Source organism: Passer domesticus, chromosome 25 (genome assembly GCF_036417665.1).
Source record: "Passer domesticus isolate bPasDom1 chromosome 25, bPasDom1.hap1, whole genome shotgun sequence".
NCBI classification, from domain to species: domain Eukaryota; kingdom Metazoa; phylum Chordata; class Aves; order Passeriformes; family Passeridae; genus Passer; species Passer domesticus.
The window spans coordinates 2,633,565-2,649,697 of record NC_087498.1 but is presented as its reverse complement, the minus strand read 5'-3'; the positions used below and the strand labels follow the sequence as shown (position 1 = coordinate 2,649,697).

The window sequence follows — 16,133 nt, the reverse complement described above, 5'->3', positions numbered from 1 at the left end:
CAGGGCAACACACAGAGCTTGGGTCACAGGGGAGAATCCATCAGAGCATTCCCATGGAGAAGGCCCCAGCACACACCCACTGCCCTCTCCCACCTCGCCTGGGACCCCTGTGAAATTCATCTCAAACCTCTGAACAGTCAAACAGGAACAGCTTCCTGTGAGCACAGCTCTCCAGTCTCCTGCTACTGGAAGGAAATACCTTGTATGTAGTCATCAAATTCTCATTTAGAGGAGTTAGGAGGAGGAACAGCCATCCCCCTCACTAAGAAACCTCCCTGAAATGCTGTTCTAGAAACTCTGTGCTCCAACAACCACAACCATCTTCCATCAAAGCTTGTCCCTGTATTCTGCTGCAATAACTGCCCTTTATCTGCAGCAGCTTTCCCCACCTCCTCATCTCCCCTCCTCATGGTGCTGCAAAAAACCAGGGGAGATCCAGCCCTGTCCCAAACTGATTTTCCATTTCCAAGTCACAGAAGAAGAGGATGAAGGGGCACCTCAGTAACAGCAGGTATTAGAGGATGAAGAGGCACCCTCAGTAACAACAAGTATCAGAAGGCCCTTCCTGGCAGTAATTGCTGAAGGATTTGTGTCTTGGCTGACAAGGCTCAGCACCAGGATTATATTTCCCTGCTCAAAGCAGAGAGGAAGCACCACTCTGCTGGGATGAGCTGCAATCACTAAGCCTGACAGAAGCACCCAGTCACTCAGTGGAGCCTGCAGGCTGGCAGGGCTCAGAACAGGCTGTGCCAGCTCACCTTGGAGAAGAGGTTGAAGCAGCCCAGGCGGCTCACGATGCAGTACACCTCGGGCAGGCGCTTCCCTTTCCCTTCTGGCTGAAAGGCAACAGCAACAGCTCTGCTGAGAACAGGGGGGCAAGGATCAACCCAGCACCCACACTGCAGCTGATTGCAGAATTCCATCTGCTGCAGCCTTTCCTACATTTATGACTATGAAGGTTCTCAAGGAACACCCAGTTCCAGGAGCTGGGTCATGCCCAGAGCCCACTTCCCTATTTCTGGGCACCATCGTGACCCTTCCCTCTGCAACCCAAGGGCTGGCACCACCACAGCAGCACAGGATGGGTAACCCACGTGGGAAAGCAGCCCTGAGTCATGTCCTGACAGTGCCCAGACAGTGCTTCCTGTGCCCCCAGCCCTCCCAGAGATGCTCACCAGGAGCTTCCTGCAGTACCCGAACCAGCGGCTGCCGTCCTCCCCCGTCAGCACGAAGGAAAAGGTTTCACTGGGAACAAGGAGAGGCAGGGTTACATTCACCACACAGCCCAGGGGACAGACTGACAAAGCACACAGACTCCTTCTGGCCATGCTGACAAGGGCCAAGGCATGATTACAAGGACTTTGGGATCTGTTTAGGGTAAAAACCTGCACCCCATGAGTTTTTCCATCTCTCCCCCTTCACAGCTCCTCTCACTGAGCTTTTCCATCTCTCCTCCTTCCCAGCTGCTCCTCACTGAGCTTTTCCATCTCTCCTACTTCCCAGCTGCTTCCCCATTCAGCCAAGGAGCAGCAGAAGCACTTCCAGCCTTGGACAAATTCTTCCTCCTTACAGGAAAGGCAGCAGCAGCTCCAGCCCAGCTCCATACCTCATCCTCCCTCCTGCCACAGGGATTTCCTGGATCCTTTCCCCTTTTCCCCTGCTCTGGCTGCAGCTCCTCTGGCACAGTCCAAAGCTTTCAGCATTGCCTCTTTCAGACACAAGTACTCAGAACCAAATCTTTACCTTTTAAGGTCTGATGAAGGGAACCAGTCTTTAGGATCTGGAAAGCAGAATTTGGGAATGACCTTTAGCCTCTCCTCAGTATCCTTTGATGGTCTGAAGGGATGTTCAGGCTGGAGGGGTAACAGATGCATTTGAAGTCACTGAAGTTGGTGTACAGCTGTAGCATTTAAAATACAGAAAGTATCTTCCTAACACTTCCAAAGGCTGATCCATCCCATAGCTAATGCACAGGTACAGGAGAACATGTTCTGACCATTAGCAGATTCCCAGTTCCCTCTTGCATTTTTCTACTGAATGGACCTTTGTAAAATGGCCCAGCTTGATAAGGACAGAGTAAGGATCTAGAAGCATGGCTAAGTTTATTGGAAAATGAATGTAGAGATCAGCCCCCAAATGATGGCTGGGTCAGCCTGCCTTGGTTCTGCCCCTGGGAGATTTGAAAACACTACTAGGAACAGGAATGTGTTCAGCTTTTGATCACTCATAACTGAAGTGCAAAAACTGTCCCTGAATCACACGTTCCAGCCACACCACATGTGGGCTCAAATCAAATCCCTCAAGGACTTCAGGACACTTCCCATGATCAAAACTGTCCAGAAAGAGCAAAAGAAAGGTGTTCAGATAAGAGGCTTCATTAGAAATGTAAGGAAGTTTTACACATTTAGGTAGGAAATGCCCCTGAGAAGTGGAAAGTTTATTGCATGAAGTTGATTTTAGGCACTCAGCACATGCAGGCTATTCCAGTGTCCCAAGTGTGACAGCACAAAGTGTTAGGAAAACAGAACAGCATTTTCACAGAGTAACAGTTGTACAAAAGCTTAGATGGCCTTGGGCACACAGCCCAAAGCAGAGGGTGACAGCAGATTACTTGGAAGCACAGCTAATATTAGAAGGGAGACACCCAATCTGACCCACTGTCCCATCTATGTCACTCACCAAAACACTTTCCCTTGAGCAGAAGATAAATAAATCTGAGAAGATATTTTTTTGTGTGTCAGTGCCTTTATAAAAGGCAGTAGAGAGCAGGAGGGGAACCCTGCAGTGCCCTTCCCAAAGGCAATGGACAGACTGAGAGGCTGCACCAGGGAAAACCCCAATCTGCACCAGGGAAAACCCCTCCCTCCCAACACCCCAAAGTTTGCACTTTTAGCAGATATTATTTGGGTGTGTTCAGCTTATTCACTAAATTAACACTGTGCACTCCTTCTGGCTGTAGTTCCTTATTTATCTTGTGAACCCAAGGCATGTACACACTTAAGACACTGGAGTTATTTGCACACAAATCCTCTGGGACATTGTGGGACCTGCTGGGGTCCCACACAACCTCCCTGAGTGGATCTGACATCTCCTCCATGTGGGTGACATGCAGATTCCTCAATTACCCCTGGGTTTCTCATGGCACAGCCAGAATTGCTGGCTCTGTTCTGTTTTCAGTGGAAAGCAGCAGGTATGAGCCCAGACACTGACAAATGAATATTCATCTCAATCTGGTAGCACAGAAACACCAAGGCTCCATCTCAGTTTCCCAACTTAGTTCACTAAGCTATAATTCAGTCACACACTGGTTTTGCCACCCATTTGGGCTGAATAGCTTATTTCAAAGGGCTTGGCTTAGCTTCAACTTCCACAAATCTCCTGGGTTTGGGGGCTTCTACAAACAGCTTTGCCATTTTTTTCATTAGTCTTTTTCAAAACAGCACAAATAAGCATAAAAGCCCTGGGACTGCAGTTCCTGTGCACCATCAGTGCCTCACTCCTTGTTTGTAAAGGACAGACTGCCAGGATGAGGTTCCTGCCAGCTTTGGGACAGAGCTCTGCACTCCTTCCTCTCCTTCAGCTGCTATCAAATACCCCTTGGCTTCATGAAATTTGAATTAAGTAGGAAAAAATTAGTTCAAAAAAGAAAATAAACTTATTATTGAGACACATATTCAACAACCTCCTGACACCACACATTGGGTGTGTAACAGAGCAAGGTGCCTCACATTCCAAACCCAGATCCTGACCAGTGCAGTTCAGAAGGGGAAACAGAGCTGAGCAGCCTCCCACACAGCTCCTACCTTGCTGGGGAACTGCTGGATGATGTGTGGTGTGTAGGTGACCTCAGATGCCTTCTTGTGCAGGGACACCACCACGAAGAGCTCGAAGAGCCGCTGCTCCTGGAGCTCGATGAGATCCCTCTCCAGGGTCTGGTAGTGTGGGTTCCTCTTGGAGGCCGAGCGCCTCAGGCACCTGGGGCGACCTGGGGAGAGCAAAAAACCCCAAACCAGCCTGTGGTGGCACTGCCACACACCTCCAGGGCACAGAAGAGCACTCAGCATTGCCGTCAGAGGGGAGAAGGGATGGGTGGATTTGCCCAACATTCAAATGCTCCCCATGGGATATGAAACCTGTGTCAGCTCCTCGTGCACAGAGCTGAGCTTTCCCCAGGAACAAGTGACAGGAGGAGAGGAAATAACCTCAGATTCCACTGGAGGAGGTTTATGTTGGATATTAGGGACAATTTCTTCACTGGAATGGTTGTTATCATTGGAGCAAGCTGCCCAGGGCAGTGGTGGAATCATCATCCCTGGAAGTGCTTAAAAAATGTGTGGATGTGGCCCTTGAGGATGTGGTTAATGGTGAGCATGGTGGTGGTGCTGCGTTCATGACTGGACTTGATGACCTTAGAGGTCTTTCCCCATCCTAACAATTCCAGGACTCTGTGATTCAGACAGGGAGCACTGGCCTGCAAATCCAGAATCCTGCAAATCTGCAGTTCTGCAAATCCCCCTTGACAGACACTGACATTTCTCCTGCTGCCCTGATGTTCTTACACATCTCAGAGTGTACAACAGGGTACCAGGCAGCGAAGGCCAGCTGCACCAGGTCAGGAGCTGCCAGGACTCAGGGAGCCACTCCAAACACCAGGGGCACTCAGGAGAGGCAGAGGCAGCTCCCTGGCCATGGCACCCCCAGGCTGGGCTGTCCTGACAGGCAGCACAGGCTCACAAGCACAGGCACAGCCCTCTGACGTCAGGAATTCCTGTGGCCCAGGCACTGTGACACATCCTAGACACTCTCAAACAACTCTTCCATCAGGCAGTGACTCAATCTTTCTGAAGAAATCTCAATATTTCTGCTGAGATTCTTCACTCTCCACTACTCTCCTTAACATTAAAAAAAAATGGAATTTCACTTTTCATTCCAAGTTAAAGCCTTTCGAATGTTTCCCTCCAAGTAAATAAAACACCTAAAATAAAATCATAGAATAGAATCATAGAATTCATAGAATCCTTGAATAGTTTGGGTTGAAGAGACCTCAAACTCATCCAGTGCCACCCCCTGCCATGGGGAGGGCTACCTTCCAGAATCCCTGGCTGCTCCAAGCCCTGTCCAGCCTGGCCTTGGACACTGCCAGGGATCCAGGGACAGCCACAGCTGCTCTGGGCACCTGTGCCAGATCCTTCTGTTTAATCTGTCTTCACACAGAAGCTAAAACCAGATAAAACCAAGCAGGTGTTGCAGGTCTGAAGTTTGGGTCTATGATCCAGCTCAGGACATTGGAACCAGACAAATACCCAGGTGAACTCTCCCCAGAGGAAAGGACATTTCACAGCACTACATAAAACAGAAGCGAGAGAAGGAATCAGGAGGGAAATAACCTCAAGCAGCAGCAGTAAAGGTGATCAAGAACAACCTCCTTCCAGCCCAAAAATGACCCTGCTTCTGCTGACTGGCAGATTAATGGCATTGAACCTCAAGGGCTCAGGGGAAGGGGCAGAAACAGAGGCTGGTTTGTCACAGCAGCAGCTCCCAGACTTGGCCATGAGGCCTCTGAGAGGCTCCCTGGCCCTGTCTCAGCAGATCCCCACACGTCAGCTCATCCCACCAGGGCCTCAGCCAAGGGTGCAGTGCTGTGGGACAGGACCAGCCCTGTGATTCACTCACTTTTGGGCTGATTTTCCGTATCGCTTTCATTCCCGCTGGTTTCACCTGAAACACACAACGTTTTCACTTATTAGCCATGCAGAAGAAGATGGGCAACACCCAAAGTTGGGAAAGAGAGACAACCTGAGACTCATCACATCAACATCCCTCAGGGCTGCCCACCAATCCTGCCCAAAGCATCAGCCAAGGGCAGCTGAAAAATGTGTTACAACAGCAAACTGCACAGAGCAGAGCTGATCTCAAGGCAGTGGTGCCAGTGAATGACCTGCAGGTCAGCTGAACAGGGCAGAGAACACAAACCAGCTGGTTGGTTGAGGCTGCTATAAAACTTAACAGAGCTGCTGAACAGAATAATTATAAATAAAGACCCTACACAATCAGCAAGGCACACAGACAATGACTGCAGTAGTCACTGGTAGCTCTCATGGCAAGTGGTTTTCTGAGGAACTTTTCCTTTAATCTGCTTTTTTGAAAAAGCACTTTTAACCAGCAGCCCAGCTCTGCAGGCTCAGAATCCCCCCCTTGTGACAGTGTTAAACTTGTGTTAGGCAGGTGTTCCTTGAGCTGAAAGGCCAATTCCAGCCACAAGTGTGGGGTTTGCACTGCTGAGTCAGCATGAGGTGGTGGTGCCAGGCCAGGGACAGGGCAGTTGTGCCACTCAAGGTGTGCAGAGCACAGACAGTGGTGCTGGAGACCTCAGTACCTTTCACTGGAGCTGCTTCTCTCCCAGCAGGACTGAGCAGCTTCACCTTCCTCTTTCCACGCTTGGAATCAAAGATCTCCTGTATTTTCAGTACCAGCTGGAATCCAAAGCAGAAGCAGAGGTTAATGTGGGGGTCCAGAGAAGGCTCCAAGTGCCAACAAGAGGGCAGCCCAACAGCCACCACCCAGGACTTGGGGAAAGCTGCCCAAATCCTGCAGGAACCCTGGCTCAGAGGTTCCTTCTAGCCCAGCTCACTGGATAAAGAATGAGCACAGATTTCTGCTGCAAGAGAGAGATCCCTGTCAGCACAGCTCCAAGCTGACAGCAGGCTGCACAAGCACTCTGGAAACTGTCACACTTGCCTTCCCAAATAGAAGTGACAAACTGTCTGGCATCAGATTTCCATTTTCTATGCAAAGGCACTTGCAAGAACATCTCAAAGCCTGCAGCACAGAGGACTCAGAACATGCTCCCCAGCAGCCCAACTCCTTCCAAGCCCAGAAAAAGCAGAGCTCTCTCACTGTAACTTGGGGTTGGGCAGAGCTCTCTCACTGTAGCTTGGGGTTGGTTTTTGGGTTTGCTGCTGTAGTTGATATCAGCTCAAGTCTCCTAAAGCACAGAGGAGGCTGCTCCAAGCACAGGCCCTGCCCCAGGTGTTGCTGGAATGAGGGGATGATGTACTCAGGGTACCCTGCTCTAGTGGAAGGTGGCCATGGCCATGGCAAGGGGTGGAAGTGAGGAGGAATTTAAGGGCCTTTCCACCCAAACCATTCTGTGATTTTGCACAAATGAAGACAGACAGTGGGACAGAACAATGGGTTTGTGCTGCAGGACCACACACCCAGTCCAGTGAAAGAAAAAAAGCTGGGTAAAAGCACAGCCAGTGCAGACTCAGCACAGACATGAAAGAAGGGTCAGCACTTTGACTCTGCAGTGGTGCTGGTAATCTTCCACTGGTCACAACAGCCTTACAGCCAAAGTCCTGACACTCTCTGTGTCCCTGTCACAGCCTGCTCTGTGCTTTCACCTCACCTGCCAGTGCCCCAGGGGCTCCTGACTCCCCACATCAAAGGCAGCTTCATGGCAAGAGGGATTTACCCTAAATGCAGGGAGCAGGTCAAGTTCATTCCTGCCTCAAGAATTCATTCAACAGAACACAGGAGGGTGGGGCCCAGCCATTTGTCATCACAAATACAGCATAAAAAGAAATATATTAAAGAGAACCTGTTTGTTCAGCTCAGTGTTTAATCCCCAGATCAGCAGTCCAGGCTTAGGCTCTCCTTTTCCAATGGATTTCTCCCCATTTTCTGCCTCAGCCAGCCCCCCCAGCACGAGGAGGCTGCAGGGAACAAACAGCCCACTGCAGAGAGCAGTGCTCCTCCTGCCAAGCCTGCCTTCTTTCCCTTTTTACCCAGCCTTACCTAGGAGATCTTCATTTCTGTCCTGATTTTTGTGCAGCTGAGTCACCACCCTGGGTGTGTTTAAGGCAGCCATGTGTTTCTTAGGCAAAAGGTTTTGTCTTTTTAGACCCCAGTCCTTTTCTCAACCTCTCGAGCAACCTTGGCTCAATTCCTCATGAGCAAATAGAGTAAAGTGCTCTTCCTGCATGTAAATTGTTACCAGATTTTTGGAATAGGTTTGCTTTTGGAGAACATTTTATTTTCCCTCTCCAAATGAGAGATACTCTCCATCACAGCATTTTTATAATCTTGCCATCTCCTTCCTGATTTTCCAGACCTAGAATTCGTTTAAAAACACAGACAGAAGTTACTTGATACTCCAAAGCACTTTAAAGGTTTGAAAAGTCCTTTGCAGCTGTCCAACTCCACCTCACAGTCTTGTGCAATCTGAGCAAATACACGTGATTTTCAGATGAAATAAAGATCTGCTGAAGTGAAATGATTTTACCACAGAAAAATAAGTCTTTCTCACTACCACAACTGGAATGTGAGTCCCATGCACCCAGTGCCACCACAGTGGCAGCTGCAGCTACCCTTCTACAGCCTTTTGTAACACAGGGATGTGAGCTGGTCACCAACAGGAGGATCTAGAAACCTTCCCGAAGCACCAAACTGAACAGTCCTCTGTGTGAATGTGGATTAAAAGCCCTCCTCACCCCTCTGGCCTCAGCAGCATAATTGTCTCTGCAGGCAGGCAGGAGGGAGAGGCCAGAAGGGACAGCTGGATGAAGAAGGCTTTGTGAAATGCTCTTATCCCTGAGAGTTCCTCTGCACCCTTAAACGATGAAACAGCTGCTGCTGGTGCCAGTCCAGAACTCCAGGCCAACATTCCAAGTAACCAAGGGCCCCACAGCTATCCCACAGCTCAGGGCCTGCAGTGGAACACCAGGATCAGCCTGGGAAGTCACTGGGAGCAGGGACATGTCCACACAGCATTACAGAGCTGCCCCTGGAGCTCTCCAAGAGCACAAACCCAGCGCCAACACTCCATGGAAACACTGGGAACAAGGCTTAGGTGACAAAGCACGAGGAAGGGCTTGTGTTCACACACAGCCCTGACCTCCAGGCCAACACTGAGCACTTTGTCTGCCCACAAAAACACCACTGTGATTCCTGACCAACAAAACCACTACTGTCCCAGCTAGAACTGGCACTCAGACCCCCAAACACCAGCCCTGCCACTTGGAGAGGGAATGGCTGGAGCAGCAGTGCCAAGCAGCAATCACCTGCCCGGCCCACAGCTCTGTGGCCCCTCACAAAGCACTTGCAAAGCAGCAAGAGCTTGAAATGCCAGGCAAGAAGTGAAGTTTTACATCTGAATCTCACCCAGGGCAGGTTCTTTCTCCTGCTGGCAGCCTCCACTGCTCGGAACAGCTTCCACTCAGACAGAGTGACAGGCAGGGAGGTCTCCTTCCCCACCTTCCCTTGGACATTTGTCTGCGAGGGCTTCAGCTCCAGTGACTTACGGCTGAGGAAGGGAGGTTTTGGAGGAGGCTGGAAAACAGAAGCAGAAGAGATAGTTAAGCATGAGATCCAGCTTTGGTCCAAGGTCACAGGCAGAGGAGTCAGATTACAGCTGGTAAATCTGCTCTACCAAGCTCTCCATCCCACCTCTCCACTCAAACATCTCACCAAATCTCCCTTGTTCCTACTCTTTTGCTCCTTAGCAGCTTAATCAGCTGCCATGGCTGCTCATTATTTACATGATATATTATTTACATTAATAACAAGCAATAAAACAATAAGGCAAACCAGTGTGGAATGTGAGGCTGAGCATATTCCCATCATTGTGGGAATGATTCTGCAAATCCCTGCCCCTTTAATCCCCCAGCCTACCTTGGGAGCCCTGCAGATGCTCCGGGGAGGGGGCAGCTTCCAGACAGATGGGACCTTCCACAGGGGCAAGGGCAGTGCTCTGATATCTTCATAAGGATGTTCTTTTGTAGCACCTGGAAAAAGCATTGGATGGGGGATTTATGAAGGGAGATAAAGCCCTGTAATTTTTGCCAGGGGTATAAGTGAGGAGAGCGTGTCAATAACAGGGTGTGAGAGACCTGTTTAAAGCTGGATGAGGTTCCCACCACATCCTAACCCACTGCCATCAACTTGGCAAACTGTACATGGCCTCAGCAGAACAGAACACTTCTTCCCCTGCAGAGCAAGCAGCTCTATTGCAAAGCAGCTCCTTTTGGCAGTGTTCACACTGATCTCTGTGCAACACTCAAGCAAAGCATTCCAAGGGCTAATAAAGAAATCTGTTTAGCACAGGCCAACTCCAGTGACCTGCCATGACATCTGAAATCAGGCTGTTCACGTGCAGATGTCACCAACACCAACAAAGAAAACCACACAGGGAAGACTTTAACAGCCCTAGAGCCAGAAAGGGCCTCAATGCACCCTCACCTTCACTCCTCCCTCCCCAGCACCACTGCCACCCTTAACCACGGGGAGGACACCCCCAGAAGCCCAGGCACATACAGATAATGTCCTCGTAGATGTTGTCCTCAGACTGAGTGCAGAGCAGCCTGGATCCTGCAGTGCCATTTGTCTCCTCCCGGGGTCTGTGGGAGCCGCCGCCCGCCTGCCGCTTGCGGAAGCCCTGGATGTCCTCAAACTCAAAAGATTTCCTAGAGGAAAACCAGTGTGACTTCTTCTAAAGGCACCTGCTGGAGTTGCTGTCTGCAGTCCAAACACAGCTGGCCCTCCTTGGGACCATCCAGCACACGGATGCTCCGCTCTAGGGTCACATTTCCAAGGGTTGAGGTTTAACCCCAGGCAGCAGCTCAGCCCCTCACTGCCAGCCCGTGGGATGGGGGAGGGAATCAGAGGGGACAAGAGAGAAAACACGTGCATGGGTCCAGATAAAGACAGTTTGGAAGGTAAAGCAAAAGCTGCACAAGCAAGGAAAGCAAAACAAGGGATTCATTCCCTATTTCCCTCGGTGTTGAGCCATGTCCAGGGGCTCTATCATGTTTAATGGTTACTTGGGAACACAAACTCCAAATTTCCCTTTCTGCTTCTTCCCCAATTATTACTGCTGAGCAGAACATCACAGGGTCTGGAACATCCTTGGGGTCAGCTGTCCCTGCTGTGTCCCCTCCCAGCTCTGTGTGAGCACAACTCCCACACTGCTGTGTTACCAATATTTTCATCACAACCCCAAAACACAGCAGCACACAAGATGCCAAGAAGAAAATTATCCCAGTCAAAGCCAGATTTATTAGGTAAGAAAGGGAGCTGGAGGCTCCATGGCCAAGCACACTCCAAGCAGGCATGGCCAGCCCCATCCTGTCAGAGGCAAGAACCCAAACCATGTTTTGCAGACTTGCAGCAGCTCAGAACCAGGGCACTGCTTCCTGCTGGCCTCTCCTACTTGTGCTCAAGGTGCTCATGCAATTGTGGGTTGGCATTTCCATCCACTTGGCCACTATTTTGAAATTAGGGCACTGAGGTGATAGAAGAGCTGGCAAAGATTTAGCCCATCATGATCATAAAATCTGGGTTGTTGCTGCACACTTTGCCACAGTGGAAGGTTTCAGAACCTCAAGCCACATCTCTGCTGGTACAGGCAGCTCACCTGAGAGCAGGATCTGCATCAAGTCACCTCAGAAGGGTATGGGAAAGAGGGAAAACCAGCCAAACCTACTACAAGAGCAGTACCCACAGCCTCCAGCCTTAAGCAACAAGAGAATCTTTCACTCCAGAAAAAGCCAAAGACTCAGCAGCCACAGTGCCCCAAGAGAAAGCTACTCTGCCATCCCCAAATTGCAGCTGAGGGCAAGCAGCAGGCAGGTCTCTCCCTGGGGCCAGCATATTGTCACTCCACTCTGTTCCAAGGTGTGGGCTGACTTCTGTTGGAACCTGGAGCCATCTTTGCAAGATTGTCAGCAGCAAGAGCAGGATACTTTCACCCAGGAACACGCTTTCCCCATTGAAAAGAGGCATCATCACTAGCAGCACTCCACAAGGACATCATGCCAAGCAAGCTGCTTAAACCCATCTAGAAAATGATTTAAAGAAATGTTTCAGACATGAGAGATGGATTATGTACCTCTGGGCTCTCCCTCTGATCCTCCTGCTGGCTATTTTCTTCTCAGGGTTGTTGGAGGATGACACCAAGTCCCTTCCACACTGCTTTTGCAGGGGAGCTTCCCTGGTGGCACTGGCATCTCTACGACCACCAGCGCCCTTCTCTGCCAGGTAGCGGAAAGTCCTGCGGGGTTTGGGTGGTGGATCAGGAGCTGCCTCCTCCTCTTGCCCCTCAACCTCAGAGTAAATGTTTCTCAAGCTCCTCTCTGCCCTGCAGAGAGCATCCACTCCTTTGATTTGCAGTTCTCTTTCCGTGGAGCCAGAGATGCCTCGCTTCCTCTGGAGGTCTGAGGCAACAGGAGAGGTTCTGCCAGGCAGGGGGGGATCTGCTCTCCTCCACAGAGCTTGTGAGGTATAGAAGTTCCCTGGGGGCAGTGTCACCCCCGGGGTCAGGAAGCCTGTTTGCCCCTCTCCTTTCTCCTTGGCTGGGGAAGCTGGGCCACCACAGCCCCCGGTGTGCCAGCAGCTCCGCGCGTCTTCCCTGAAATCCAGCCCCAGGCTCTTTGGATCTTTGGACCCAGCCCTTCTGCCATTCTCTGTGCATTCTGCCTTCACTTTGGGTAGTGCATTGCAGCTGGGATCATACTTTACTCCAAAGTCCTTAGGCTGCTGCCTGTCCTTGCTGGGGCAGCCCCGTGTCCTGCCCTCCCACTGCGAGATCTTCTGCTTGATGTTGCGGCAGTGGCTGCGGGACAGGGTCTGGCTCTGCACGGCCCCGCGGGAGAAGCTGCTGTCCCCAGCCCCCGTGGGGTGCATGGCAGGGCCACAGGGCTCACACACAGCCCATGCCCAGCCCTGGCCACGTCCTCCCGTGTCCTGCACACATCAAAGCTGGCACCACGCTCCCAAGTGCCCAGCGGTGTCACAGAGTCCGGGCTGGCTGCTCCGACCTGCGGGCAAAAACAAGAGCCATGAGCTGCACCCGGTGGTGATCACACATCCTCTGAACACAGAGAGACAGAGCTGTGCCAGGATTTCCCTGGGAAGCTGTGAGAAAGCTCAGAGAAATAATTAAAACAATTATTCTCTCAATCTCTGCACCTGGCAGGCAATCTCTGTTTGTCAAAGATGTTTACAAGAAGGAGTTGTCCCTTCTTGACCAATAGGTGGGAGAAGATTCCTAAAGGCCAATCAGGTCTTAGGTCCACTATTGTTTCTCTAAGAACTGTGGATTTCTGTTAATAGAGTGCCTTTTCATGCCTTCTGATGATGGAGTCTCTGTGTCACTTTTGTCTGTCCCCAATACCCCTTGGTGACAGCACCCCAGCCATGCTCCTCACCCCAGAGTCCCAGCTGCTCCTGGCAATTACTGCAGAACATTCCTCCCCAAATCACATCCACCACGTGCTTGGGACAGGCTTCCAGAGCTCGCTCCCCACAGGGGCTGTTTGTGCACACACTGAAAGGGAACTGAGGCTTCACGGGCTTAAAAACCAAACACAGCGAGCACAAATCACCCCGAGGGATCCCAGGCATGCAAACTCAAGGAAGTTATTTAATGGCAGAGGAACACAGCAGCGTGGATCTCAGCCAGCCCTTCTGCAGGAGTGCAGCTCCTCCTGATGCTCAGGCAGTAGAGACAAATCCCTGTGGCACCTGAGCTCCCCACTCAGCAGAGACACGAGGCACCAGGGCAGCTCTAGAAAAAAGGAACCACATCTGCTTCTCCAGAGAGGAGCTGCTGCTTCACACAGGACAAGAAGAGCTGTGGTGGCTGGGGAAGAGTGCATCCTCCTCCCAGAAGTGCTCTCTTGCTCCACAACACAAGTGAAAACTTGTCTGGTGCTCTGTTTGTCAATGCCTGACCTAAATTTGCCATCCAAGAGACAGGAGGGCAGTGGTGCCCAGCCTGTGGCTTGCAGCCAGGGAAGTTTCAAAAGGCAAAAGAAACAGTGAATTCTCATCTTCAAGTGAAAAATCACCCCGTGTTTAGATCAGCAGAGAAGGAATGCTAAAGAAACACTCTGGCTTCTCCTGGCCAAGCAGAGCCTGCACAAACAGGAGCTGTGCTCTTTGAGACTTCCCACACATGTCATCCAGGGGATACAGCACACATCCTCCAGACAATCCAGCAAGGAATGCAGGTGACACCACCAGGGAGAACTGGGGTGGCTGTACAGAGCCAGCACCTGCAGGTCCAGCATGGCCTCAGCACAGAAATCTCATGTGTGGAATCCTCAGCCTTGCAGCCCTTTGGCTCTATCTGTAGCTCACAAGGCATCCCCAATATTCCCAGATATGCCAGCACAGGTGAAAACTCATCTTGGACAGAAGACAGCAGCCCTTAGGCTCTAACAAGCCCCGTTCCTCCCTTTCTCTGGGCAATTATCCCATTTCAGAAATTCCAGCCCTCCAGCTGTATTTAACAACCTCCATCTGCAGCAGGAGACAAGTGCTCAGCTCAGCCAGAGCCACGCTGCCTCTGGTAACATTCCCCTGGCACCATGAAGCTCCCTGCAAAGGCAGGGACACAGCAGAATTCCACCCATGCACAAAAGCAGAGGATCCCTGCAGGAAGCAGCCAGACTGCTCCAGGGGGGACCAGGGGCCAGAGTCCCACCAAGCCTGTGCTCAGGCTCCAGCTGCCACTGCCACCCTGGGCACGTGCCCTCCACTGCCACTGCCACCACACCCGGCCAGCACTGAGTCACCACAGCCTGGCACAGTGGGCAGAGCCAGGGCTGGGCAGCAAACCACGCTGGGAGACACAGGAGCTGAAACCTGCCTGGCAAGGGGTCCCGTCCCACCCTCCAGGCTGGGTGTGGAGAGCCCCCACCACAGCAGACCCACACCCTGCCCACTGCTGGGACCACACCTCGAATTCCAGGGCTCAGGGTTATCCCTGGAGCTGCTGATCTGCTTGGCAGAGGCACCTGCAGTGCAATTAAAAGCAAAGCACTGGCCTTGGCAGATCTCCTTGATAGCAGCAGTGAGAAAGCTCACTGGTCAAGGACACCCCAGGGCTCCCAGGCAGCTCAGGGGTGGTTTGGGCACTCATGACACCAAGCCTTGCCTCTGCTACACTCTCCCCTTCTGCCACAGCAGCACAGTTGCAGTGGGAAGCAGCTCCCTGTTTCCACAGTGAGTTCCTGCAGGCTGGAATTGCTCAGCCTGTTGTCCCAGAGAGCTGCTGGTAACTCTCCCATTCAGCAGTGACTGGGATAAACTTGGACAATCTGGGTAAGCTCCGAGCTGGGGGTATTTGCTCCATCATCAGCCCTCTGTCCCTCATCAGCATTCCAGCCTGCCCTCAGTGCTTCCGTAGCCACTGGAGACCCTCTTCCCACAGCAGCAAGGGGCCCCTGCCCTCTCCTATAAATAGGCATTGTTGCCAAAACATCCTGAGCCAGAGCAGAGCCATCCTTCCTCCATGTGTGTCTGCAGAGCCCTGATTAGCAGACAGGAAAGCAGCTTTCCCTCTGCTGTGCCACTCAGCTCCTGCAGCTCCAGGACACTCTCAGGACCCAGCTGGCAAAGGACAGGCTCTGCTGGGGACAGACAGGGGGACAGGGCTCAAACAGCCCCCCCAGCAGCCCAGCTTCACACCAGGATCCTCCAGGGCCTGCCAAGTCTCAAACACAGCACTGCTGGAAGCAGGAGGGGCACAGGGAGCAGAACCCAAAGGACTCTGTGGGGTGGAGCAGGGGTTTATCCACAGGACTGGGTTTATGCACAGTCCAGCAGCTGCACTCACAGCCTGTGCCCAGCTGCTCTGACTCCAACAGCACTGCCTGCCTTCTCCTAAATGCTCCAGCTGGGAGCTCCTCTGGGAACAGCCTGGCAGAGACTCATGGAGTCCACTTGGAAGGGAACCACAAGGATCATCCTGTCCAACTCCTGGCCCTGCACAGGACACTCCTGGAGCTCTGGCAGCCTCAGGGCCGTGCCCATTCCCTGGGGAGCCTGGGCAGTGCCCAGAACCTTCCCTGGCATCCTCCACCATCCATGAGGACAAACGACTGCTCAGAGGAGGCTGAGCAGCCCTGCACAGCCCTCCAGGTGGGTCCACCCTTGCTGTGCCCAAGCTGGGCAGCTCTGCTGGCTGCCAGCCCGCCCCACATCCTTCCTGCCATGGCTCACATTGGGAAGGCTGCAACAAAAACTGCCTGTGCTGCAGCTTCCTCAGCCAGACACACAGCCAGACAGACAGACAGACCCATTTCTGCTTCCTCATCTCAGGCCATGGCTGAAGTCAAGCCCTAATGCTG

General features: G+C 52.0%; 1 protein-coding gene across 1 annotated transcript in view; it reads right to left on the bottom strand.

Moving 5' to 3' along the window:
• Positions 1 to 16,133, bottom strand: part of DENND2C (DENN domain containing 2C) — a 28,132-nt gene that overhangs the window by 8,733 nt on the left and 3,266 nt on the right. The window contains 11 exon segments of the mRNA XM_064398848.1: positions 759 to 836; positions 1,176 to 1,245; positions 1,744 to 1,853; positions 3,804 to 3,985; positions 5,674 to 5,718; positions 6,377 to 6,473; positions 9,163 to 9,330; positions 9,673 to 9,785; positions 10,315 to 10,463; positions 11,888 to 12,689; positions 12,692 to 12,815. Of these exon segments, the coding sequence (XP_064254918.1) occupies positions 759 to 836; positions 1,176 to 1,245; positions 1,744 to 1,853; positions 3,804 to 3,985; positions 5,674 to 5,718; positions 6,377 to 6,473; positions 9,163 to 9,330; positions 9,673 to 9,785; positions 10,315 to 10,463; positions 11,888 to 12,689; positions 12,692 to 12,815 (1,938 nt within the window).